The following is a 25,102-nucleotide window of genomic DNA, read 5'->3' on the forward strand; positions in this document are numbered from 1 at the left end:
TTTGTGGCACAGTTTCACTAGAAAGTGTTTTCGAATGCATTTACGAGCCTGACACTACATTCCCTTTATGACCTCCTCCAAGCAGGTTATGTTTTCACTGTTTTTTTTTGCTTTTGGCAAAAGACTTCAAAGTCATATTTCAGGTGATGTGGGAGCCCACGCATCCCATCCTCACGCTCATGTATTGCCGTTTGGATAGTGGACTTTTGCGTCCTATACTGACGCCAAAGGCAGCCTTCAGCGGTGCATGTTGACACATAAGCGTTTAGATCAAAATACAGTTTCCTTCTCGTGTAGCCTTCCAGACGGGTTGGTGCGGTTCCCCTGACAGGAATGTAACCCTAACCTCCATCATTCTTGCTGCCCTAGATGTCAGGACGTGCCAGGGAAGGCGGAACGTGCTTCGAATGTGTCAACATGCAGCACAGAAGGCCGCCTCTGGTGTCAGTATAGGACGCAAAAGTCCACTTCCCAAACTCGATACATTACATCATGAGAATGAGACTCCGCCTACCTGCAACCGTCTTGCCACCGCCGTGCAATGATTCACAATTTTATTTCGATTTCAATTGTGTCTTCTAGATAATTGTCTAAAAACAGTGATTATGTTGTGCACCTGTCTCGCAAGCTGTTCACACTCTGTTATAAACAGTAGTTTCACTCTAATCACACATTGAGAGTGTTAACTACAGGACAGCATAAAATGGAAATCAAACATTCACCCTCACTGGGTCACTGAGACAAAATGGACTCTGGGCAGTTGCTCAACAGAGCGGTCAGGCTATGGAGAGGAAAGGCAAAATAGGACATGACCCAGGACCATGCCCTGCTGCGCCCCTGTGGAGCAAAGCTGCGTGTCTGACATGCAATCCCCAGTCCTCACTTACTGGGGTGCACAGTAGCACGATAACCATCCATTTATCTCTGTGATCCAAAACTCAACTCAGGCCACAACCTCCTGAAAAGTATGTTCAGCCAACCAGCTGACGATACAGATGATACATGCAGTGCAGAATGATGACAGAGGAAACCAGACTGTAGAGACAAAAACATCTGGTAAAAACCTGGTGTGACACTTAATATTTACTTTGTAGCTAGGTCTTTCATAAATGATACAATGCATGTAATTTTTCTCCGGTGTCCCAACCCCAGTGGGCTTGAATATGAGCTAAATGACATCACTTCCTGTCTCTCTGAGTTTACTCGAGCTGTCTAGACGTGGATGCTATTGACTTGTGGTGCGACGGATCAAAACCATTTCCTGTCCATGGTTCATGACGGAAGTGAGAACATCAACAACCTGACAGCAAATGTCCCCAGAATGGAGCATTCGACCCGAGGGAGCATCAATGACCAAACCGTCCCCAAGACGCCAAACATAATTTCTTGTTTATGGGCCGCGGTGATGCTTCAGTGTAGCAGCAATGGTCTGGAACCAGATTTACGGCTGCTAAATTTACAGGTGATAAAAAAACGCCAAAGAGTGGGCAGTCGGGGCTCTAACTCTCGGCTATTCACGTTCTTGACTCCTGCACGGCGTCCCCGGGGATCTTCGCTCCTCGCAGGCCAGACACTCCATGATTCCACATGACAAACTGGATTGTTCCTCGAGTGAGCCCCGCTGAATTATTTTGGTCCCTTCAATTGCATCTCCTACCCCTGAGATTTTCCTCCACTGTTGCCTTTGAGCCGTAAGCCTCAACAGCCAGCGATGTCGATACTCAATCTGCTCTGTAACCCCTAAAGCTGATGAAATGTGCTAACAGGGGTTTGTTTGTTTGCCTCCAGCAGAAGGGGGCAACGGCAAAGAAAATGGAACAACAAGACTCTTGACAGTTCTATTCGTTTCTTTTTCTCTTATGTTTTCGGAGTGAGGGATAATCATGAAGTATGGATTGGAAAGGAGGAAAGTTATTTCATTTTGTTGTCTGTATACTTGTTTGAGATGTGCACAAAGGTCAGCTGGTAGCAAACACCGCTCCCTTCGCAGTCCGGGGGTTGATCCGCAATTCCGACTCTCAGCCTGGGAAAGAGAAAATCGTTTTTTCTCACTTGTTTCAAACCTAAAAGTCCTAGTTTGAAAAACACTTGTGTCTTATGTGGGCATTTCCTGAGAGTATTGCCGAAATGTCAGTGAGTCGAGTGATGGTGAGGCATTCATCACCATGAACTTCAAACCTGTTGTCAATGAATATATTTGGACTTCATCGTAAGTAGAGCTGCACCGATCGATCGGCCGGCCAAACAAATGACAAATATACTGCGTTTTTTCCCCCTTTTTTATTACTCTTAAATATTTGATAAAAAATAACGAAACGAAGCAGGCATTTCTCCAGAAAATCACAATGCTTGTTGTGAAGCTGCAGAGACACCTGCAGCCACAATAGCAGTCATTTGGCAATACTTCACCTCCATCAAGGAAAATGTGACCAGAATTGTAGTTCGCAACATGTGCAGCCATGGAGTTAGCCTCTGCGGAAAAACAAGACTCTTGCTCTCAAATCACTGCACCAAATTCAAGCGCTACCAAGTAGCTAATGAAAGAAAGCTAACCGGAGAAAAATGCAGATGCTAATACTAATAAAATAGTTTGGGATGAGTAGCTGTGTTCTGTTGTTGAAGACCAGAGCTTTCTGCAGGTAATAGCACACCTGGACCCCAGATACTCATTCCCCAGACATGTCGTCGATGAAAAGAAGAATGATCTGTCAGGCTAAAAGGCGACATTCCGGAATTGAACAAGTGAAGTTTACATTGTGCTTTTGATCTGTTCATTGTTCATTGAAAAGGAAATAAAAGTGATCCATTTCATATGAAACACTTTGCCTTTTCTATTGTTTATTTGTTATTTAGTTTGCTATAAAAGTTGTAATGTTTAGACAGTATTGTTATTAAATAGGCTAGTATATTTATTAAAAAGAAAAAAAAAACAAACACGACTTTTGTGTGTGCTTTAGGCATGGAAAAAAAAGAAAAAAATGGTATCGGCCAATAAATGATGATCGGTGCACACGTAAGAGTGCACCACAATATTGTTCACATTCCCTGGAGTAACAAAGTCATCAGGAAGAAGAGGAGTATCATTTGTAATAACCCTGTATTCATAAGGAAACGCGACCATCTGCTGAGCAACTAATCGAGAGAGTCCATTTCTGAAACCAGGTGATTTGAGGTTGGTTGGACCTGGTTTTACTGTCTTTTGGCCACTGAGTGTGTGACGTGACTCTCCTTTTCCGACAAAAAAACCCAGAATAATTTGTTTGATCTTCTGCTTCTCGATCACACAACAGGGCCGCAGACACCTGATTGTGTTCCCACTGTAACACCTCAATGAGACGGGAACTGAATATCCATTTCGCTTTAATCAATCCGCAATTTATTCCCCTCCCTCTTCCAATCTCCCCTCCATTTATTATGCATTATTCGCCCTTTTTAAACGATTTCCAGCTAACCGTTTCATCTAATTTGGTATTCGGATGTGGTTAGCGCTGTTAGCTCAATTAATACCATGACGTGTTCTAAATGCATTTTTGCCACACACCAAATGACAAGCGGACAGCCAACAGACTGGGTCACGCATGCAAAGTCAAAGCTGAGCCGAAACCTTTAAGTTATTTAATCGACCTGTGCGTAAAAGACGAAAAGGACAAAGGAGCCTTTCGTTTTCCGCCAGACTCGGGTTGTGTTTAAGGACCGTGAAGCTCAGCATTACATAAATGTCCTCTCTGTGGTATAGTTGGAGAATCCTTACAACAGTACTAATGGAGCCGTAATGAATTCTGACTGTAGTACTGGACATCGTGTCCCGATTATTTATGGGACAGTTATATATTCATTCGCTACAAGGGTTCGTTGAATAATCGTCTTTATTTCAGCTAAACTTACCAGCAACTGACTGTGGGCGGAGGGCACGGCAAAGGCCAGGAAATCAGCTTTGGAAATTGAAAATGAACCTTGGTGGATGTGTGGGAAAGAAATATTTTGCCTTAACAAGTAAAGAGAAGAACTTACAGGAGTTAAATGGTTCAGTAACCACAGTATTTTATATGTCTCATCGCACGCTTCTAGTATACTGAAAAGTCTATTTTGTCAGTTGATCAGACACACTGAGGGATAACAACCTTTCATCTGTCCTCACTTACCTTCTGTCCTGTCCTCCAAACTGGAGGGCTTTTGAGATGTTGATCAGAATTTGAGTCATATTCACCATGAAGCTAAATCTCCTGGATGCAGTTCTTCACCGCCTCTTCTCTTGACACAATATTGGTCAGCAACAATTATCACAAACACGTTTAAATAAGTCAGGATTGCAGTCCTTAAAAAAAATACAAAATTATTATCTATAAACAGACATCATTGGAAATATAGGAAGGGCTCACAGATGAATGGAGAACCTGAGAAGGAGACGGTGCCATCAAGACTGCATTCAAAGGTCAACAAATTTGATCAGGCTGTAATATGGAACTTAGCGTCTGTGGAGGAAATGAGTTTATTGGTTTTGTAAACCCACCACTCTGCAGTTCTCCTTAGTGAAGATATATGGAGGCTATAATGTGGCCAGTGGCGACCTGCTGCCTCCGGTTGTCATTGGCAGGTTCACCATCAGACTTGTTCAGAAAGGTCTCACCCGTGCTTTGGCTCTCCATAGACAGTCTGTAAAGAATTATCTCAGTGAAACAAGTGTTGGGAAACTACTTTCTGTGTCCAATACACCAAACGGATCCAAATAATGTCTAGTCTGTTCAGCTTGCAACACGGTTGGCCATGTTTAAGCCTCGCCTTGGTGTGAAGGGCACAAGTTCATCTCAGGGAACTGCAAGCACATCGGCTCATGTGATGCAACACAGTGTACAGTTCAGTCATTATGTGTTGTTTCCATCAACATCCTTCTTCATCACAGACAAAATGGAAGAGCTTGAAGTCGACTAAAGTTTGGTGAGGACAGGGTGAAGATCTGGTCCGATTCAGTGGTACACTTCAAGCAGTATTTCAGCTGTATTTCACTGTGTAGAACTAATTTCAATGAACTAGAAATTCACACTCACTTTGGGGGACCTCACCCCCGAGAGGCAGAAAAGGGTCAAATGGGGTCACTTTCAGGTGCAATTACCTTCTATGTTGACTGGCTTTGATTGCGTTTATTTATCTCGGCTGAAGTCTCAACTTTAGCGATATCATTGGTGGATACACTTTTACATTTTGAAGGAATATTCATCTATGTTGTTGGTCAAAAATCATTTACTTTCTGTTAAGGAGACAATATACCTTTAATTTCGGCACATTTGTTTGATTTCCTGTCTGTTGTCCAGTTCACTATGGTTTTTAATAACCTGTTTTCATTTACAGTTTATTCTGTAAAACTCCATTGTCGGCTGTCAAACATATTGGTGTTTCATTTGTTCTCATTAAACGTTTAATTTCTTCTGTGTTTTCTTTTGTTGATTTCAATTTTTTTTCTCCTTAGTTTTTTTAACCACTCGCTTTAAACCTGTCAGGAGTCGAACCGCAGAGGTCTTGTCTTAGCCGACAGTAAAGTCAGAAAACCAGGTTAGTGATGATGTGTTCAGGGACCTCGAATTGTAGGATTTCACAGGTTTGAATGATGAAGAAAGACCTTCTTTACTCACCAGTTGAAGGCCGGATATGTATTCTGTTGTTATGTTGTTGACTGCTGTCGTATTAGTTAAGTAAACATAACATCAACACTGGCGTTTCATACCACTCCAACAGCACCAGAGCACATCGCCGGTGGGTTTCTACTCATGAATGTTCAGTACGTGTTCAGTAAGTAAAGAAGAAGCGACACAGGTCTGCTTTTCTACAGGACTGTGCTTTATTTTAGTCTAAGCAGGATATAATGAACTAGAGAACTACAGAGTTCAGGAGCACTATGGGCGATATCACCCCGAATCAGGGTAAAGGGACCCGAGCCAATTCAAATTACATCTCTGTTTCGAACAAAAAGAAACAGTGAATCTGTTTGTTCAAGACTAATGATGAAATTCCACTCACTGAGAATAAATATATTTCAATTAATAATGCATGAGAACAAATGGAGGTGATGAAATTAGATCGCGAAGCTGGGAATGCAACGATTCGTGGAAGGAAATTTCCAATGAGAATTCTCTGAAGGCTTTGATTGCTTGATTGAAGCAAACCGCTCAGTTGGCTGAGTTTGTTTGCGATTTGGTCCTTGTAACCGATGGAGGTGGAGGCGGAATGGAATTGAGGCAAAATGTCTTTCACAAAGTTTCTTTTTTCGCGTCCCCTCCAGTGCGTCCAAACCGTGCTCCCAGTTTGCGGGAGCAAGTTTGGTTTAAGGCAGAATTCCATCCTCACATTAACAACCTGATATAAAGGAAAACATTCTCAGCAACTTTCCCTTGAACGCACCATTTTAATGGAAAGTCTTCAGCCCTAGAAATACTGGACGTAATGACAGCAGGTGTGATGCAAGGCCTGTCACTTTTCTGACTGTTTTAACATGTGGGATCTCCCTTTTTTTGTCCGTTTCAAACGATGTTACCGTCACTGATCACATGCTTCCATGGGTTCTTGGCGTTACTATTGCTGTTCACCAATATAGCCACCAGAGGGAGCAGCCCAGAGTCAAAAGTTTAACAACAAACTCCAAGACAAACATGGCCCCTCTGGAAGGAGTACTGATAACGTACCTCTTGCACAAAAGAGGAAACAGTGAAAGCGTTAAAGGAGGCGGTGGTCGGTGAGGCTGTTACATGCGTCATGACTGGAGGATGAAGATTTTCTGCCGTTGCTGTCTTCTTCATGTTACATTGGAGCTTTGTATCGTGTAGTAACAACAACGGTTTCCTGTGGTACTGCTCTGTTTTTGGTCTGTATCCGTAAGCTTTGTGGAAACATGCAGAGTTTTGGACGAAATGAACGCAGAGCACGGACAGAAGGCTTCGTCTGTATGCGGATCGGTATGTAACGTTGAGCATAAGGTGAAAGTATCGGCGTAGATCAGAGCCACTGCTCGAGCCTCATGTTAATGCCATCAGGTTTTCAAATAAAATGTGGTTGCCAAAGCTGTAAAACTTCTCATAGTCATCTTTGACTTTGGTCATTTCTCATTGTCATGGGGAGGATGCCCTCCTTGCTTGGAGTGTGGATGCGAATTTCCAAATTTAGTTCAGGCTGGCAGGACACCTCTACCTAGCACTGTCTGAACTATTTTAAATGAGTGGACATGTTGTGTTTGAGACGCATTGTTGAACAAACATCCGTGTTCGTCGTTCAAAACACCTTCTGTCTAGCTGCGGCGGAGTATATCTAGGGCTCAAGGAAGTAGAAACAGAGGATATAAAACCCTGATACATGTTCAACAACTTTTCAAAAAGACAAAGAATGTGGGTTTTAACAAAAACAGCCTTGTTCTGCAAAAGTCTCCTCACAAGGCCTCAGCTGAGATTCTTTTTGATCATGCACCACTTTCATTGGAACTGTGCAAATTTCCCCACGACCATCAACCTTGTTAAATGAGTTTGATTAATTGTATGGATTTAAGAGCCCGCTGTGAGCAACATCTCTTTGAACTCACCCATCCATGTGGGGTTTTCACTCAGGGATTGTGCAGCCTCAAAACATGATAAAGAAACAACAACAGAGATGATCAAAGAACGTCGGAGCAAACCTCATGACAATGGGTCAGTCCCAGCTTCAGTCGAGGAGAATAAATAAAGAATTTTCCCAACATGAGTATAAAATCCAACTTTTTTTTGAGTACTTCACTGTACAAGAAATAAAACCATCTTTTGATAAATTATTGTGTAGCTTGCTCTTCTAAGTTGAAGTGAAACAATATATTAGCTTTTCTTTTCTTTTCTTTTTTTAAATGTCTGAGCATGATCTATCGTATGCCCTATAAAGAACAAAATTGAAAAATAAGCTATATTGTATGTACAGGGGTAATGCAGCGGTGTGGTCAGAGCGGTGGCAGGTCGGGTCGAGCTGGCGTCGTGGAGAGTTCAGCTGGGATCTACTGTCATCGCTCTCTTGTTCGGCCGGCGTCCTGCAGTCCACACTGACCGAGTGGTTCTGGCTGTGTATGAAATGTCCCGTTTTGAAAACAGTTTATGTACATTTTCATGTTACATTTTCCGTCCGAGGCCCCAGATATTCATGACGGCCGCTGACTCTGTTTCTCCACTCTGTCGAGCATGCTGATGGATGAGCGCAGCCGCCACGTTTGTTCGTCGGCGTCCCTCGGACTGATCCGATGACTCGGGTGGTCGGTCCTGCCAGGAAAACGCGCACGTGTGCAACAAATCTTCACTTTTGTACCATCTTGGTCCGATGCTTAAGAGTTGTTGGACACACGGTTTGACCAGAAGCGGGGCTTAAGAGGGCTTCCCTAAATCCCGACACTGCTGTGGACACATTTTTATATGACATCATTGTTCCACAGAGTTGGGCTTCTCGACACGCTCATCTGTACAACCTTCTTTTTTTTAAACAGGATATTTACAATAAGAAATTGAAAAAAAAAGTCTTTATTACTCTCAATCCAAGCCAGACTTGAAGCTACCACTGTGCATTTTCGGACCGGGCGACGGTGTCTTGTTTTGATTCCGATCGAATTGAATGGAAGCAGGATTCTAGCGACCCAAAACCGCTCCACTAAACATGACATCATATCGCCTGATGCCCTGAGAGTTTTTAGAGGAGTTTCAGCTTCAGCACCTCCCACTTCCATCTCTGCCCTTTTCCCCAACCAAATCCTATTTCCACAGCTTCCCCACACTAAAGTGGAACGACGGATCGTCTCGCCTCCCAAAGCAGCCATTAAGTCAGAAGCATTAATTTCATCCCTCCTGTCCAACAGGTCCCTTTAATTATCTTTCCACTTTCAGTCAATTACATTTCACTTCCTTTCCTTGACAATCACTGCTATTTTCGGGCGAGTTTTCTGCACCCAAGGGGTTGGAGACTCGGCCGGGGTTGGGGTCCTTTGTGCATGGAAGATTCTCTTGAGGCCACATGAGCTCTGATGCACTGGCAACTGGGAGAAAAGGGGGTTTATTAATTTCTTGTGCTCAGTTGGAGAGGAAGGGAATGTCAGCTAGAGTAGTTTTGGGTAGTGTGAGGTGCTCTTCCGGTTGCACCTTGTTAATGAAGAATTCCTCAATACTTGTTTTATGACAACACAAACTCATCATGCCCTTAACCGCCACATTTTAAACTGGCTGCTATAGGATGTTGTGGAAGCTTTCGAGGTTAAGGAGTGAGCACCTTCGAGCCTTCGCTTTGCTATTTCCTAAAATGCCTCATTGTTTGCAGGCATACATTAGACCAGATGAGTAAAGTAGAACTCTCCGAAGAACCATCGGATTTGTTGGCTTTATAGCCCTAAATGACTTCAATGTCAGAATCCACATAGATGAATAGAACTAGTGGGTTTGAATTGAAATCGATTGGGTGGATACAAGTGGCTGAGATGAGTTTCCTCCGCAGGGTGGCTGGGTGCACCCTTAGAGATGGGGTGAGGAGTGTGGTCATCCGGGAGGAGCTCGGGGTGGAGCCGCTGCTCATCCACATCGAAAGGAACCAGTTGAGGTGGCTCGGGCATCTGACCCAGATGCCCCTTGGATGCCTCCCTGGGGAGGTGTTCTGGGCATGTCCTACCAGGAGGAGACCGCGGGGAAGACCCAGGACTCGCTGGAGAGATTATGTCTCTTGTCTGGGATGGGAACGCCTCGGGATTCCCTGGGAAGAGCTGGAGGAGGTTTGTGCGGATCGGGAAGTTTGGGCTTCCTTTCGGCGAAATCTGCCTCCACGACCTGACTCCGGATATGCGGCAGAAGAAGGTGAAGGTGAAGGTGGGTTCATTTATGAAGCAACACATCCTCACTCCAACAATGTATTGATGTTGGGAAAGACAACTTTTGTGTCCTATACTGACAACAAATGTAGCCTTCAGTGTAGCATGTTGAGGTACATGTATTTCAATGGACTAAAAGCACGTTTCCCCCATTCAGTGGGAGGTAGGGTTTGAGAGGCAGGGGATCGTGTGTGCAGAGAGAACTAATTTTGGATGTCATTTCCCATTTCTAACCCCTTAACTGACTCTCATCCTTAGTAACGTTACCACTACTACTACTTCTACTACTACTATGTTGCCATGGGAGTGATGATATGTTCTTCAAGGGTTGGTCGACATCGGGTTGCCTATCATAGCCTTGCATAACATCAGCTCTCAGATTAACACCTCACAGGCATTGAGCCTTGCCTATTGAGGGTGAGCTTTTACCCCACACATTTTCTTGGATTTAAAAGCAGAACAAAAGTAAGTGTCCCAGATAGATGGGGGAAGTGTATACAGAGTTATTTTGGAGAAAAAAAAAAACGCTGCCTCCGTGGGAGATATCTAAAACCCAATTATGTGCTAAAAGTAGGAGCGCGAAAACACAGCTGCTTCTTTTGTTCTCGTCGCGCTCGAGCTTTTGGCTTTTCTTCCTGGCGTTTTCCATCCCTGCCATTATAAACATGCAGATCATAATGGCGGCTTCGTCCTACATGCTTCTTCGTGATTTTCACGAGCGAATTTGGCGGCGGTACCAGTGCCAGGTCAGCTGTCAGCAGCCGTGCCAGGGAGTTGGCGCTAACATAATTCGTGCTAATCTTCCCTTCTGTCATCTGCGAGCATGCGAAGAGAGCGACCCTCCCGTCATTGGGTCCAAGTGATTATCCAGCCGATTTTTCACTTGGTTGCTGCTAATGTATAGAGGCTGGTGATCAGCGTGCGATTTAGAGCCAAAGGTGAAATAGCATGTCTAATATGGTGCTGGAGATAATTGAAGGGTATTAGCCGGTTTCGAGAACCTTGTTACACAGAGAGAGCCGCTGAACTGTTCAGTCAACCTCTGGGGGCTTCAGCATGGCGGACTCATGAATCGAGGGCCTTTTTTTTTCCCCCCACTGTTAACATGCTTTGATGAATTCATAGATCTGATGGAGCTGGCGAATTGATGATCCACATGAAGGAGTAGCATCAATATACTCCCTCTCTCTGCCAGCTTGATTACAACTTAAAATTTTGGGCACCGACCCAGAAACATTAGTCAGAAGGATCCTAATGTTCTGTTCAGCTGCTGAGTTCTTTCCGCACACACTTTATCAATGCTCCGATTTCCTACTGCCAGCTGTCAGGACTGTGAGCGCCTCTGTGTACGGATGTGAGCCGGTGCTCGACAGTGAAGCAGAATCGCTCCTCCCTCAAGACTCATTCCCAACATATTGATCTGCTTTTTCACAAGAGTCTCCATCCGCGGTGCTAAAACAGTCAAAATGAAGGCTGTTGGACTCTAAATCAACACGTTGCAGTGCCAGAATACTTCATACTGTCCCGCCTAGCTCCAGACGTGGTGATACTTAGCAGACGGTCGGGTCTAAATTACACGCTTTTTAGCTTGTTTACGCGACGGAAATGAAGCAAACCAATTTTGAACAACAGCTAAAAGTACTTTTACATTTTGATTGAATAGGTGGAGGCAGCTTTTGTCACTCGGAGGCTTTTAGCATTGAAAGTGATGCTTGGTGGCACCCTCGCATTAGCTTCTGCGCTAGTCTCTTTTGCCCACTGTAGTGCTCTAAATGCTTTAAAAGCATGTCGCATTCACCGGAGGGAAAAAGCAAGCTTTTGTTTTGGGATTATTCGTCTGGCTTTTCATAACAGGTTCATCAATAAATGGAGGTGAAAGGACCATTATTCCACTATTTGACAGATGACCCGGGTCTGTTCCTCGACCACTATTGTTGGGTCTACAATGCTGTCACCCAAATCTAGGCGAATCTATCTGAGGATAGCTCACTCTTAAGGTTTTCTGTTTGAAAGTTCCATGGTGGGGCTGAGTAGGACTTGAGTAGCAGTTCCATAACTGGGATGAAATGAGGCAAGGCGTCACTGGCCAGAGTTGTAGGCCTCTGCTTGGCCAGTGGGGTGATGCGTCGTGAGAGCAAACGTCTCAAAGCACAGATCTGGGGCACAAATTTTTAGATAGAATGGCGAATGTCCAGGAATAAAACACTCTCTTCTGAATGCAATTACCATATTACAGTCGTGATACTTTAAACTCGACTGGGATAAGGTGAGTCAAACTTAGTCAGACGGTGCAGAGATGAGCTTGAACTGGAATTGCGCCACACACGTCCAGAAGTAAACTGGATGTGTACTTTCAACGTGTTTCATTCAGATTTACTACTCCAGTGGTACCCCAATATTTTGGCGCGCTGTCAAAAGTGAACCAAGTTCCTACTGTAAAGACAAAAAAAAAAACATGAGTAGTTGTGTTCGAGGACACTTTTCATGAACAAGATTCCGCTCAAGCATTGTAGGACTTCTACTGCTGACTGCTTCTGTCGCCTCCTGCTTCCGACTTCACTCAAATGAAGACCAAAACAAGACACCTGGTTTCACCTGGCCATTTCAGTGGATGGTCCCCCAGCTCAGACATTTGAAGTCCTGTTTTGTCTTGACAATCTTTTCTCCCTTTTATCATCGGGCGCAATTTTCTTTAGGGCTGTCAGAGAGCGTGAAGACTAATCCGTCATGACGAGTGCGATATCCAGTGGCAGTTGAGTGAACGATGCTTGTCGTGGACGCCAGCAGATTCTCCTTCACCTTTGTCTCCTTCTTCAAGTATTTTTCTCAACAACAGCAAAAATCTACATTGATTTTTTTTACCCCCCTCCCGAAAACCTACTGCACTATTCTACATCCTGGTGCTAAACCAGCATCCAGGGCAAAAAAGGTCAGCCCCTACACTACCGAGTCTTTTTTTTAGAATACATTATTTCCATGATCTCGTACTTATAGGCCACTGGATATTGATTTAATGCTTTTTTTCCACCTACGAGTAATTTGTAATACTTGCAGCTACAAGTTATGAGTTTTTAAATATATATATATATTTATATATTTATATTCTTTTAAAAAGCGTTTAGTCCTTTGGTCCCTATTTTCTAAGGAATGATGCATGTAAATTATCCTGGATTCTCCTCCTCATCTTCTTCTATATCCAGATCTCGCCCTGTCACAGAGCACAACACCTGTGTAGGCACAAAAACCAAAATGGCAGCAGGCTGGTGTGTGTGTTTGTGTATGCGTGTTTGCTCCAGTACTTGAGTTGGCATTTGCACTTATTTATACATGTACAAAGTATTTTTTTTTTTTTGTTCTTTTCCTTTTTGCGTGTTTAGAGTATGTTCCATGTGTATCCGTATGCATGCTCTGAGCATAATGAGTCTATAAAGGTTTTTTTTTCCCCCGTCATGTCTAAAAAACAGCAGCAAAAAAGTTGGTCTCTGCAAAAAATCTTCTTCTGTCGATGCCGAAGCAAAACAGGGAAAATAAGAGGCATTTGCGAGGAAATTAAAAAAAAAAAAAAAAAAAAAAAAGGAAAAGGGGAAAACTACTCTGGGATCCGTCTCTCAGTCACCCGGTCTTTGTAGCAGGTCTTCCGGCAGGATCAAGGGACCACCTTCCTTCATGATATGTAGCAGAGCAAGAAGTCCTTGTACTTTTACTGCACTTGTGGAAATAAGGTGTTGTGGTCCTTCATCCTGTGGCAGAGAGACAGCAAGAGAGACAGAGACGGGGAGAGAAGGAGAGTGGGTTTAGTGAGTGTGCGGCACACATGCTCAGGGTTGCTGCCTCCTGGTTATCACACAGACTGACAGGCACAGCCAACAGCATGAGAAACGGTCGGAGATGAGGAGGGAAAAAACAGGGGCGTGTCAATCAAAACCAGAAATAAATGGGCTCGAGGTGGGAGGGGGCGGATTTGTGTTTTGACCGAATGGAACAGACATGGACACCGTGACAGCGCTAATCCAAGGAACAGCTAATTTGATCCGACTAAATCTACTAGCTTGACAAAAAAAAAAAAAAAAAAAAAACATGGCTGAATGTCATTGTCTTAAGCCAGCTTGGATTTTAAACGTCTCGGTTTGAGAGAGTCTCTTGCTGCAGGTCGGAAAAAAAAAATCCATTAAATGAGTTTGAATGACTGAAAGTGTTATCAACGACACTCGTGCAGGTATTGAAAAATGAGAATCATCTCTCTGTATTGGCAGCCTTTAAGAGTCAGTCTCACCAGCAGCCACAATTCAAAGTAAAGCCAGAATACAGAAGAGAAATAATATTTATTGAACTGTCTATTTATTAACAAGAATAATGAGTGCAACGTCCGTCTGCCTTTACTTCTTGTTGCTCTTCTTTGAGGCAAAATTAAGAGTTTTCTGCAGTAGTTGTCCTTCTTCCTCGCTCACACACTAACTCTCCCCCTTGGTGATTTGCTTTCCTATCTTTTTTATGAAATTGCCATCCATATTCATCGACATTTTGTCAGATGGAGAAGCCAGAGCGCTGCCATCTAGCTGTCACTCTACTAGCAATGAAATTTAGGTGTATTGTGTCTAGTTTTTAGTCAAGTTACCTTACAAATGTGAACATAGTTAATTCAAGTGGACAATCGTAGTTCTCCTGAGTCCCATGAAAAACCTTGATCGCTGACACACACGTGTCAGTCTGGACGAGGTTTTATCATTATTATTTTCTTTTGTCATGGAACAATAGAAAATGCGAAAGGAGGCCGATGTATGTATTATTAGTTACTGTGACAGAGAGCACAACAATATATTTTAATATCAATATATTGTATACCTCACATTCCAAAACCCCTGAAAAACTGCAATGTAGAGCATTCACATAAAGGCCCATTTATGCTCCCTATACTGTATGAAAATGTACCCGTCCTTTTTAAACAATGTTGCCATCACTGATCACAAGCTTCCTTTATATTGGTATTGCTGCTCACCAATATATCCTATGGGTGGAGCAGCCCAGACTTCAATGTTCATGACATGGACAAACTCCAAAACAAACATGGCCATTGTGGTAGTATTGATAATGTACCTCTTACACTAAAGACAAAAACGGAGGCATCATTGTTGGATGTGGTGTATAAGTGGAGAATTTCAGCCATAGTTGCGTCTTCCTCGTGTCGCATTAGAGCAATGTATCGGGTCACTGTTTGGTCCGTATTCATAAAGTTTGTGGAAACGTGAAATATAGATGAAATAATGAGAGCACGGGCAGAAGGCTCTGTTCAGATCCAGATCTGTACGTAACGTTATGCATATACAGGCCGTAAGAGCCACATGGATGGGACACAGAGGGACACGTGTGGCACCTCAAACCCTTCCACACTTTAACTCAAACTAAACATGAAGGATGTTTCATTAGTTAAAAAAGTAAGTAACTATCTGCCCCATTGCTGTAACCTATAGCACACTGACACTTCTCAACCTAAAATGAAAATAGATTCTCGTAGCCTAAATCCCTTATAAACCTGGTGCCACTGTTGCACCACTACAATGCCAATATACATCTTTCATGTTGCAATTCATATGGATTAATGGCAACGTTCCTGGAGCCCATCAACTAGGCGTGCACCAAACGCCCACAGGTGAAGACACGATTGAAGATGGAAGATAAAACAGACCAAATACCAAGTGAGATAGCTTTGATGGGAAATAGTTCAAGGTGAATTGTATTTTTCATTTTAAAAACAAATCACCTTTAATAACAATCCGATGAAAGGAGAGACGGTTATTCTCGTGGCCTTTGAGTTGCATCAATGCGTGATGTCTGCACGTCCTCTGGATATGAAAGGTCTAGTTTACAGCGTTGTTCTCTCTAATGCGCGGCGAGCTGTGATGCAGGTGAAGAAAGGCTCCGAAATCACAGCGAAATCACCGGCTGAGATTGAACATAATAAGGCCTGACTTGGCGGCGGGATCTCGGCCCAGACGCTCTTTGTTCTACCTTTTCAATCGTGTAAATGAGCCTGTTATCTTTTCATAAAAGATCCACTTTTCTCATGCGTCGTCTCGGATTCTACACCTTCTATAAAGAACAGTAAACACAGACATGACAAAGTGTATCCTTGTATTGAGAAAAACGGGACTCCATTTTAGTTTACTGAGAAATTGAATAAGTTTAGACTTGTAAAGATAGTCAGTGAGATTGTGCCCCATGTTTATTGGCATTATAACTTAACTTAAAACAAAGATATTGAATGTTAAATAAGAATCTATTAAATATTTCTTTCATTTAAAACTCATATTTTGGTTGTGGAAAAAAGTGGTAACTGATGTCACCCATCACCAAACTAATGACTTTTAATAACAGTAAGCATGGTGTTATTTAGAGTGAACTTTTGGTCTCCATTTCTGGGTAAATAAAAGTCAGGCCTTCCCCGACTGTAAACAGTGCTTTATAATGATTAATAACTGGCCGATATGCCGATATATAAACATATGAATAAGTTGTTTATTTAAGGCATTGTGTGTTCTGTAATAAAAATGAATTAAAACCTGAATATATGTGTAGTAATTGGATATTTCTTCAGTGAGAAATATCTCAGTCCAGGAAATCTGCTTACTGTGCCAACAGCGAGTTTAATGCTCAGTAAAAATATTATTGTTTCCCATTTCGCGCTGAACATGGCCACCCTTTTCGGCAGCCCTGTAAAAGACTCTTGGCAATAAAAAGTCTAGGGTACAAAGAGTGTGTCCCTCCAGCTCGCCTGGCCGCGCTCCCCTCTTGTCACCTGCTGGGGTTTTAAAAGCACGTGCCAAAATGACTTCCATGAAACCGAGCAAGTCTTATCGAGGTTTGGTTTTTGTAAAGAAAGGAGCCTATTTTCAAACCGCTAATGTGCTTTTCTGCCTTTTCTTTCTCCCACACGTCCGCGGTTATCTCAAATACAAGCATGAAAAACCCAATTCATCCGCCGGCGTATTCCTGCTAGCATGTAATAAAGCGGACAGGCGAAAATACTGAAAATCCACCGTGTTTATAAGCGTACGAAGCAGCTGCAGGGTGGTCATATTTCGGCCATGTGGGTCCACAGCTCTGCCCGAGGCTCGGCTGTCAGAGTGTAATTGGTTTGCAACCTCATAAATAAGTAAATGAGAAGTGATTCTCATGTTAGGCAAACAAAAGAGTCTTGCCGGAACTCTCGCCGCGCGGATGAAATCCGCAGAGGAGAAGAGTGTCAACATTTGCCAGAGCTCCCGGTGTGAACGCTGGAGATTTAATTGGCTACATAAACACAGGGTCATCTCTGCTATTTCTGGAGTGCTGTTGAACCGCCAAATAAAAAGTCCTTCTTGCAAAGACTTCCTCAAAGTCTGCTGAAGAACAGAGAAAAGCAGGGGTAGAGAGATAGAAAACACACGGAGCCCACAGGAAGTAACAACACAAGGGCACAGTACGACAGCACAGAGGGTTCGTCGCCACTTCCAGTTATGACCAACCACCAGCGACGTCACTGCACAAGACTGGCAAAATACGATATCAATGCCACGTCATGCAACGCAGTCACAGTCCCGCCTCATGATGTCATCCGAAATGACACCATGGGGTTCAACTTACAGGTGTGGCCCCATTGCAGATGTGGAGGAGTGGATTTAGCAGAAAGAGCACCTCACTCTGTGATTGGCCGAGGCAGGTTGCCGGGTGCAAGAGAAGGAAAAAGAGGATTTCTATTTCAAGATCCTAAAAGATGCCTGTCAAGTGATCATTCTCATGGATGACATTCTTAAAACATATAGACACATCAGGACTATTTCAGGCTGTTTTTCCTCTTTAGACCTATAATAAGATGTGCGTGGGGGTTCTTTTGAACGGCTGAGTTTGGCTCCCTTTTAAATAAAGAATTAATGAATCATGAAGAACCAGCGAGCTCACGTCACGTCACGCTGCCTCTGTTTCACATGGATGTAAATACAAGTGAACAAAATACTAAGGGAGGGGGGTGCTGGCTTTCTGCTCCGTTAACAGGTGAAAATCCCAGTTTCCGACCTTGTTGTTATCCACTCAAACATACATTTTATCAGGTGTGTTCAGAATTTAATTTCACACGCTTTGTTTTACAAGTCAGTGCAGGGTTTCTGCCAGGATTTTTTGAAACACTGGCAGAGCAGCACACCCACAACATTTTTTTTTTTTATCGGAAACGGAAGGCAGCCAATAAATAATGAATCAGAGGGGAAAGTTTTGACATTTACTGAATTGGTGACAATAAAAATGTTCATGAGAAGTAAATCTCACTCCAATACGCAGTGGTCCGTCTCTTCATATGTCTGGGAAGAATGAACAACTTGACTTCTGCAAGCAACGGACGTGTCATTATGATGTTTCTTTCGGTATTTTTCGTGAAAAATACCATCACGTTGAAGTCCACCTCCATGATGCGTAATCAATTGTTTCGATGTTTGCACTTAGTTTAAATACGTTTGATCATGTGAGAGTTCAGATTTAAAAAGAGATATTTTTCTGAAGGCGTGGCGGCTCTCATGTACGCTGTGGCGGTGCGTCACGTTTGTTTACATGTAGTGGAAACCCTGCAGTATTGACAGCAGTCCAGCAAACTGATGCCTTTCTGGGAGTCATAGTGGCAGTTGTCAGAGACCTGCTTGAAGCCACTTACTCATCATTATACACTCTGAAGTGTTAGACCAAGATTAGCCATGAGTTGGAGTTAGAGTTGGGGTTGTGGTGCCAAAGTACTTCTGAACCATTTGTGATTTGGGAAACACTGCATCATAATGATTATTATCCAAACTATTTGCAATCCAAGTTTTTCGGGTGAAAGTAAATGATGCATTTGTTCCCTGTAGCTAGGAGGGTAGATGAGAAGATGGGGTATCATGTAACATTACTACAGGGTTGATGAAACAGTTTTAAGAGGCCACTCCATTCAATGCTGTGAGGTTTCATTGAATTAGTTGCTCAAGTCCAACCATTTTACAGACAGTGCCTATGAAAATCGGGACACTGTTTCATGAAACCTCATCTATCCTCCAATACCGTGTCTTTAAACCTCATTTACCCATCACTAGATTCAACTTCTACGGTCGGGGTTTCAGTCCAACCAGTCATGAACACATTGGTCAACCTATCAGGTCACTAGCAGCACCAGTCTGCAGACTCCTGACTGCACCACCCAACTCTTCGAGGACTGGATTGAAGACCCCGGCTCTAGGGGCTCAGCAGGAAGAAGACTTTTCGGTGACTCTCCATCAGGGTTATTGGTTTGGCTGTAGGCCATGGCTACACACACAGTTTAACCAACTGGTAACAGATCAGCCTGGTGCAGCTTGTTTGGTAGAAACCTGTCTGCTGGTGTGAGAGTTTGCCATGCCGCTGTATGTCTCTCATAGTTAATCTCAGACAGATTTATTCAGCGCGTTGCAAGTCAACAATTTGTTTTCTTGTTTTCCGTGGTGAAAGCAAAACTTTTCACGCAAACATCCGCAGGTTCCGACAATAATGGAATTGATGTTTTTATGTATATGTTTTTCTGTCCAAAGATAACCCTGAAGGCAAGGAATTTCCCAAAACCTGTTCTTGCTTCAGTAATTGGATTTGCAGTGCATTGTTTGGCGCCTGGGTGGCCATGCGGAGGGTGCTTCAACTTTTTTTTTTTTTTTTTCCACATTAGGTTTATCTTTAAGACACAGCACGCAATTTCAGAGTAGCAGGGCTCCTGAGAAAAGAAGACAAGGAATTCTGTGATCGCCAGGCGAATTTAACTTCAAAGTCCAATCTCATGTTTTGAAGAGAGACAAAAAAAAATGGCCTGTGAAGTTATCAGACGTTTTTACAGGGAAAAGACGATTGTATTTGACACAAGGTTTGACTGAACGTGTTTAATTGTGTTGCCTTAGAACACCGTAATGAAGTTTTGTGCAAAGACGCGGCGAATAAAGGAAAGTGGAAGTTGAAATATTTTTCAAAATGCGGTGATGGATCTATAAACTGGCGCTGCCGTATTTGCTCGCCCAGTTGGTAGGATTGGTTCGACGATTTTTATTTCTTTTGCAATAAAAATGTGAAATAACTGAAGATGGATTGAAGCAAAACAAGGAGAACAAAACAAATACTCACACGCATTCTCAGCTTGTGTTGTAGTGACTGAATGTTATTGTGGGAAATAACTATACTCGGAGACATTCTCACTGTCATTGAACACCGTTGGAAAATATTTCTCGTTTGTCCCGAATCCATTTGTGCCAAATCAAAATCATCGGGTTCTTCTTAGGGTGTCATCTTTGAAAGCTCCTCTCCAATTATGGGGACAAGGCACCATTCAAATGCTACTCAGCGATTGCAGCAGAAAGAATCTATCATCCCTAATGTCTTTTACCTCCCCGAGTGCCATGCTGTAGCTTTTAAAGAGTCAAATCTAAAACAAACAAATGGTGCCGTCGTGCCCTGATTGATGCCGGAGCGGAACCCAGACTTATGTTATTCTAATGAAAAGCTGTCTGGCCAATTGGAGGCAGAGAATATTGCATCTTTATTATTTAGCGCTGGCAACTGCACTTTGGAACAGATGGGCGATGATTCTTTGAATCAAGACGGACGTGCTACAATTCCATGGTAGATTGAGCCATTAGCCTTCTTTGTTTTTTCCATCATTTTGCTGCAAGTTTAACACATATTGTCCGTCTTTATTGCAACTGCACACAGTAAAATATGGATTCAGTGTTATTGTATAGACAGAATGGATATCAAGCAGCGTTTTAGGAACACTATTACTGGTTATGGAACCTTTAGATACTAGAAACAAACTAGTGACAAATCTCCCAGCCAAGCATAGCAAATGATTTATGTAACTTGCTCAAGCATCATTAGCTTAATGAATAATATTTCTGAAGTAAATCACACAAGACGAACATCTCGAAACCTCGAAGATTTAACACTGTTCTATTCATCAGTCAAGGAAACCATTTGACTGTAGCTACATTTTTACCGGGCAACAGTTTCCTCCAGAAAATATGAAAAAAAGAAAGCTTGCCGAAAACAATTTTTCTTCATTTGCAACTCAAAATGCTTTCCAACCTCAAATACAAATGCTAAATATTATTTACGCAAGAGTACAGACAATCACCAGCTAAAACAGCAACTCTTCCAGGTTCACATTCATTTGTCATTGTCCCGATCTCTCTGCTTTTCATTGTATTAAATAGTCCCCCCATGAACTTGCGATGCTGTGATCACAAATACCAGTATTAACGCAATTTCAACCAATCCCAGCGAGCTCCGTGATGCGTTGCAAATTCCACCATCCCTTTAGTCTCCTTTTGACCACCCCTATACCTTGTTGAGATGAAGGTCAAATATTGCCACCAAGGGTCGCGATTCGGATGTGAATGAATCTGATCTGAATCTATTCATAAAAGTCTATTTTCCCACGATTGAAGTGCAGCGCACCGTCACCTGAACACTATAGGGGTAAACAAACATGGCTGACCCAATTTCATACACTCTACATCCCAACCCTGTGGAACATATCAGCAGTCACTGTTTGGATTGGATGTATTCAAGAGCCGCTGAACTGAACTCCAGTCACACAAACACAAACATTCGCCACCTTTACCTCTTCGACTCCGCCCATCCAAATGTCTGTCAGTTTCCGCCCTTATACAATTGAATTTGCACTGACTAAATTCCTTCTATTGTCTTTCCCTCATACTTGATCCTACTTCCACAAACCACAGGCTCCTCAGTTACGCTTGAGTCTGCTCTCAGGGCTCCTAACACCTCACAGCAAAACTAACACCAGCATACACTCAGGAGACTTCTTGCCCAGATCAGAAACATAGCTCAGTCTGTTTAAGTGATGCTCTTCTCCAAGCGTCTGCCAGTCGGAAAAGCTTCTCTCCTCCTCTCTTCCTGAGAGAACCCACATCCGGTCCCATAAAACTTCCTGTTGCAAAGCTCTTGTTCGGTGACTCCAACTTCCTTCTTTCTCTCGCTCAGTAATGAGTGAATTCTTCCACTCCCTCGCCTTCTCCCAGCGCCACCGAGTTATTCTTGTGTGGGGGTGTTTAAGGATAGCATTTAGCAGATCTGAACGTCCCTAAAAATGTGGACAAATTAATTCTCCTGTGTGAGCAGTTTTCATAATTCTATTGTTTGCCGTTTCAAATCAGTTTTACTATAAATCCATCTGTATTGTGCTCCCAAATTTCCCCGCGAGCACCGAAATAGCCCGTGAATGTAGCTAAACGCCGGACCGGCGTCGGCTGAATTTGTAGCTTAACCACTTGCATCGATTCGACGCCGTCCCCGGTAGTCAGGTAATTAGGCACAGCTGGGTATTGATGATGTCATCAATCGGCTCGGGAGCCTCCTGCGGCTCATAATGAGATTTCACACCCGTGAAAGAACAACTCTCGGGAGCGCAGCAACCTGACAAACTGTTAAAAAAACTATATCAGAGAGGCAGGCTCAGTGCGACGCTGTGACTGAACTTCATCAAGTTGCAAGTCACGTCAGGACTCGAGGGGACAGAGTTGAGTCGTGATCACAGAATAATAATTTCCATGGCTCCACTATCTTGATCACATGTATTACCGAGTTAATCATGCACTTTATAGTTTTGAGGAGAGCATTATGGCAGCATAAACTGCTGTCATTAACAGTCTCTTTTTGGCAAAGATCCTTTTGTTAGACGCCGTTTAAGTTATTAAACCTGCAGCCACTCATTATGGTTGCTCCAACGTTGGCCCGATAACCCTCAACACGGCGACTGTAAATAGATTAAAACTATATTTAATCAGTAGAAACAAGAGGGTAAGTGAATTTAATTGAGTTGAAATAGAGTTTGCATGTTCTTGTGGGGTGACAAATCGACGTTCTACACAAGCAGCTCAATGTGCAAGCTAAATGTTCTAGTTTGTGATGTGTTGGGTTGCATTCTTTATTTTCTTTTCCCCCATTCATTTTCAAGTTTAAAACATTCAGTTTCCTTTTTACTATTTCTGTTGAAACATTAACATGTTTTAAAGTTCAGTAGAACCACTTGAATGAATAGTTGAAATAATGTGAAATGAAATTACACTTGTCGGTTGAAACGCTGATCAGGGTCCTGGACATTAATCTGGTTTCCTAGAGGGATCATGTTTCCTACACAGTGCCATATCTATGTGGATTGTTGACACTGTTTTGTAAAAAAAAAAAAAAAAAAGTAGAAAATGTGTGTGAAAGTATAGGCTCTAGATCAGATTTTGAATTCAGCCTGACAAGCCAAACTTACAAACTTGCACTTTCATTTCTCTACCTTCATGTGTTTTGACAGCTTTGTACATAAACGCTGCCCTTTACACCACAAACTGTGACGGACAATGTGTCTTGACACATTTAGTTACAGAACAAAGCCGTTTTACCTCCTCTGACCTTTCTCCCCTGCTCACCTCTTTCCTTTCGTTGGTCCATTTTGGACGTGTTAAAACAGCAAAAACCCAACAAAAGCAGCATATTTGGCATCAAAAGGGTGATGTGCTGACATTAGGTCACGTTTCTGTCATGAACTGATGCTGCGAATAAGTTCAGAGGTAGACTTGACATGCATAGTTGGAGGTCTGGTTCACGAGCGGTGCCAAGATTGTTGTGTATGGAATGTCAGGTGGTTGAATGACATTTTGTCCTTCATCTAGTAGCAAAATGAATTTTCCCTATTGTGTCTGGAAGAGGCCAGTTAAGCTGATAGAGGGTGGCATCCAGAATGCCTCCTGAATGGCCTTGTGGTGAAGTGTTGTGGGCATGTCCAAAGAGGACGGGGCCCTGGGGAGGCCTACGGGGTTCCCCTGAAGTGCAGAGAGGATATTTCAGGCAGGGAAAAGTGTCAGCCTCTTCACTTTGCCAGGTCAGATCAGAGCTGGATAATCCACATACTGAAGTGGGCTCATGCCGTACGGCATCATATCAGCACCAAGAGTTTGACATATATATATATATATATATATATATATATATATATATATATATATATATATATATACTGTTGAATACTGTTGATTCCATTATTCCAATACTATACTTCAATGCTAGTAAAAAACCGGAAAAGTGCCAAATGATGTTAACTCAACTTATTTTGTGTTCCAGTATGGTTGGGTATTGGTGACAGATGCAGGCGACAGGTCATCTTTGCCGTGCCATGTTCATGTAGATAAAAGGACACATGGTGCCTGAAAAATTAACTGCTTTTTTTTTTAGCTAAAATTGCTAAAGCTAAAAATCTTTCTAGCAAACAGACTGGCAAACTTTCCGACGCTGCTCTCAGGTCAACTCTGTTGGTGCTTTTTGTGTCACCAGATGGTCAGAGAAACAGAACAGACCTGAAATCAAAAGTTGAATTTAAATCCTGTCTCAATTGTCGTTACCAGTTAGATGTGTCAGTGGTTAAACATTAGATCAGACTGCCGCTACCACACTGTTCCAGGGGCACCACACTGTCCTTATGCAGGCCAGCAGATTTGCAGAAGGAATGTCAATCATAGGACATTATTGAATCTCAATGTTGGATAGATATTCAAGCAACATTATAGTGAGCAAGACTGAGACAGTTTAGTTTCACACTTTCTAGCAGTGGAGATAATCATATTTTTGGATGCTGAAAACGTGAAATTATGAGTTTACTTTGACTGTTGCCGACACTGATAATGAAAAGGTTGTGTGTGTGGGAAAGCAGGTTCTTTAGATAAGTGTTTCTGTGAGGTCATGGGTGTGATGATACCTGGCTGTGGACTGCAGACGAGTCAGTAAGGTCGGTTGGCATCCTTTGGCCGCTTTAGCTGCACTTTCAGCCTCTTCATTCCTATCTGAAAGCCATTCATAGCCTGGATAGCCGCTTGAGCACTGGACGGGTTATCAAAACTCACAAAGCCTACGACAGAAGAGAGACGGGGACAAAAAAAAAAAAAAAAATTGGGAAATTGTGGTAAAAGAAAACACAGGGAGGGAAGAGCGAGGAGGAGACAAGATGAGAGAACAGAGTGTAAAAGAAAAGCCTTTGAAACTCTCAACAATGACACAACAATAGGCCTTTTGTTTTCTTCATTCACCAGATTAATTGGAGATCTTTGAATTAAAAAGATTACATAAAACACACAAAAGCTAATAACGCTAATTTCGGGAATCAAACTGCGGTGGGTTATTAGAGTTCAGTTTGAAAAAGAACTTAAAAGTGTAAGAAGATTAGAGTGAAATTGTCTCTTTGTCGTG

At 42.7% G+C, this 25,102-nt stretch overlaps 1 protein-coding gene across 6 annotated transcripts in view; it reads right to left on the bottom strand.

Annotated features, from left to right (window-relative positions):
• Positions 1–5,824: 5,824 nt before the first annotated feature.
• Positions 5,825–25,102, bottom strand: part of celf6 (CUGBP Elav-like family member 6) — a 201,042-nt gene continuing 181,764 nt past the window's right edge. For 4 of the 6 annotated variants that reach the window (XM_053866722.1, XM_053866721.1, XM_053866720.1 and 1 more), the window contains exons 12-13: positions 24,615–24,764; positions 5,825–13,581 (exon numbers count right to left, since the gene is read on the bottom strand). In XM_053866722.1, the coding sequence (XP_053722697.1) occupies positions 24,637–24,764 (128 nt within the window). In that variant the 3' untranslated portion in view covers positions 5,825–13,581; positions 24,615–24,636. Of the gene's footprint in view, positions 13,582–17,461; positions 17,519–24,614; positions 24,765–25,102 lie in introns of all 6 variants that reach the window. The other 2 variants (XR_008414601.1, XM_053866723.1) reach the window with 2 other exon arrangements.

This window comes from Synchiropus splendidus, chromosome 5 (assembly GCF_027744825.2).
Source record: "Synchiropus splendidus isolate RoL2022-P1 chromosome 5, RoL_Sspl_1.0, whole genome shotgun sequence".
In the NCBI taxonomy this organism is placed as follows: Eukaryota; Metazoa; Chordata; class Actinopteri; order Syngnathiformes; family Callionymidae; genus Synchiropus; species Synchiropus splendidus.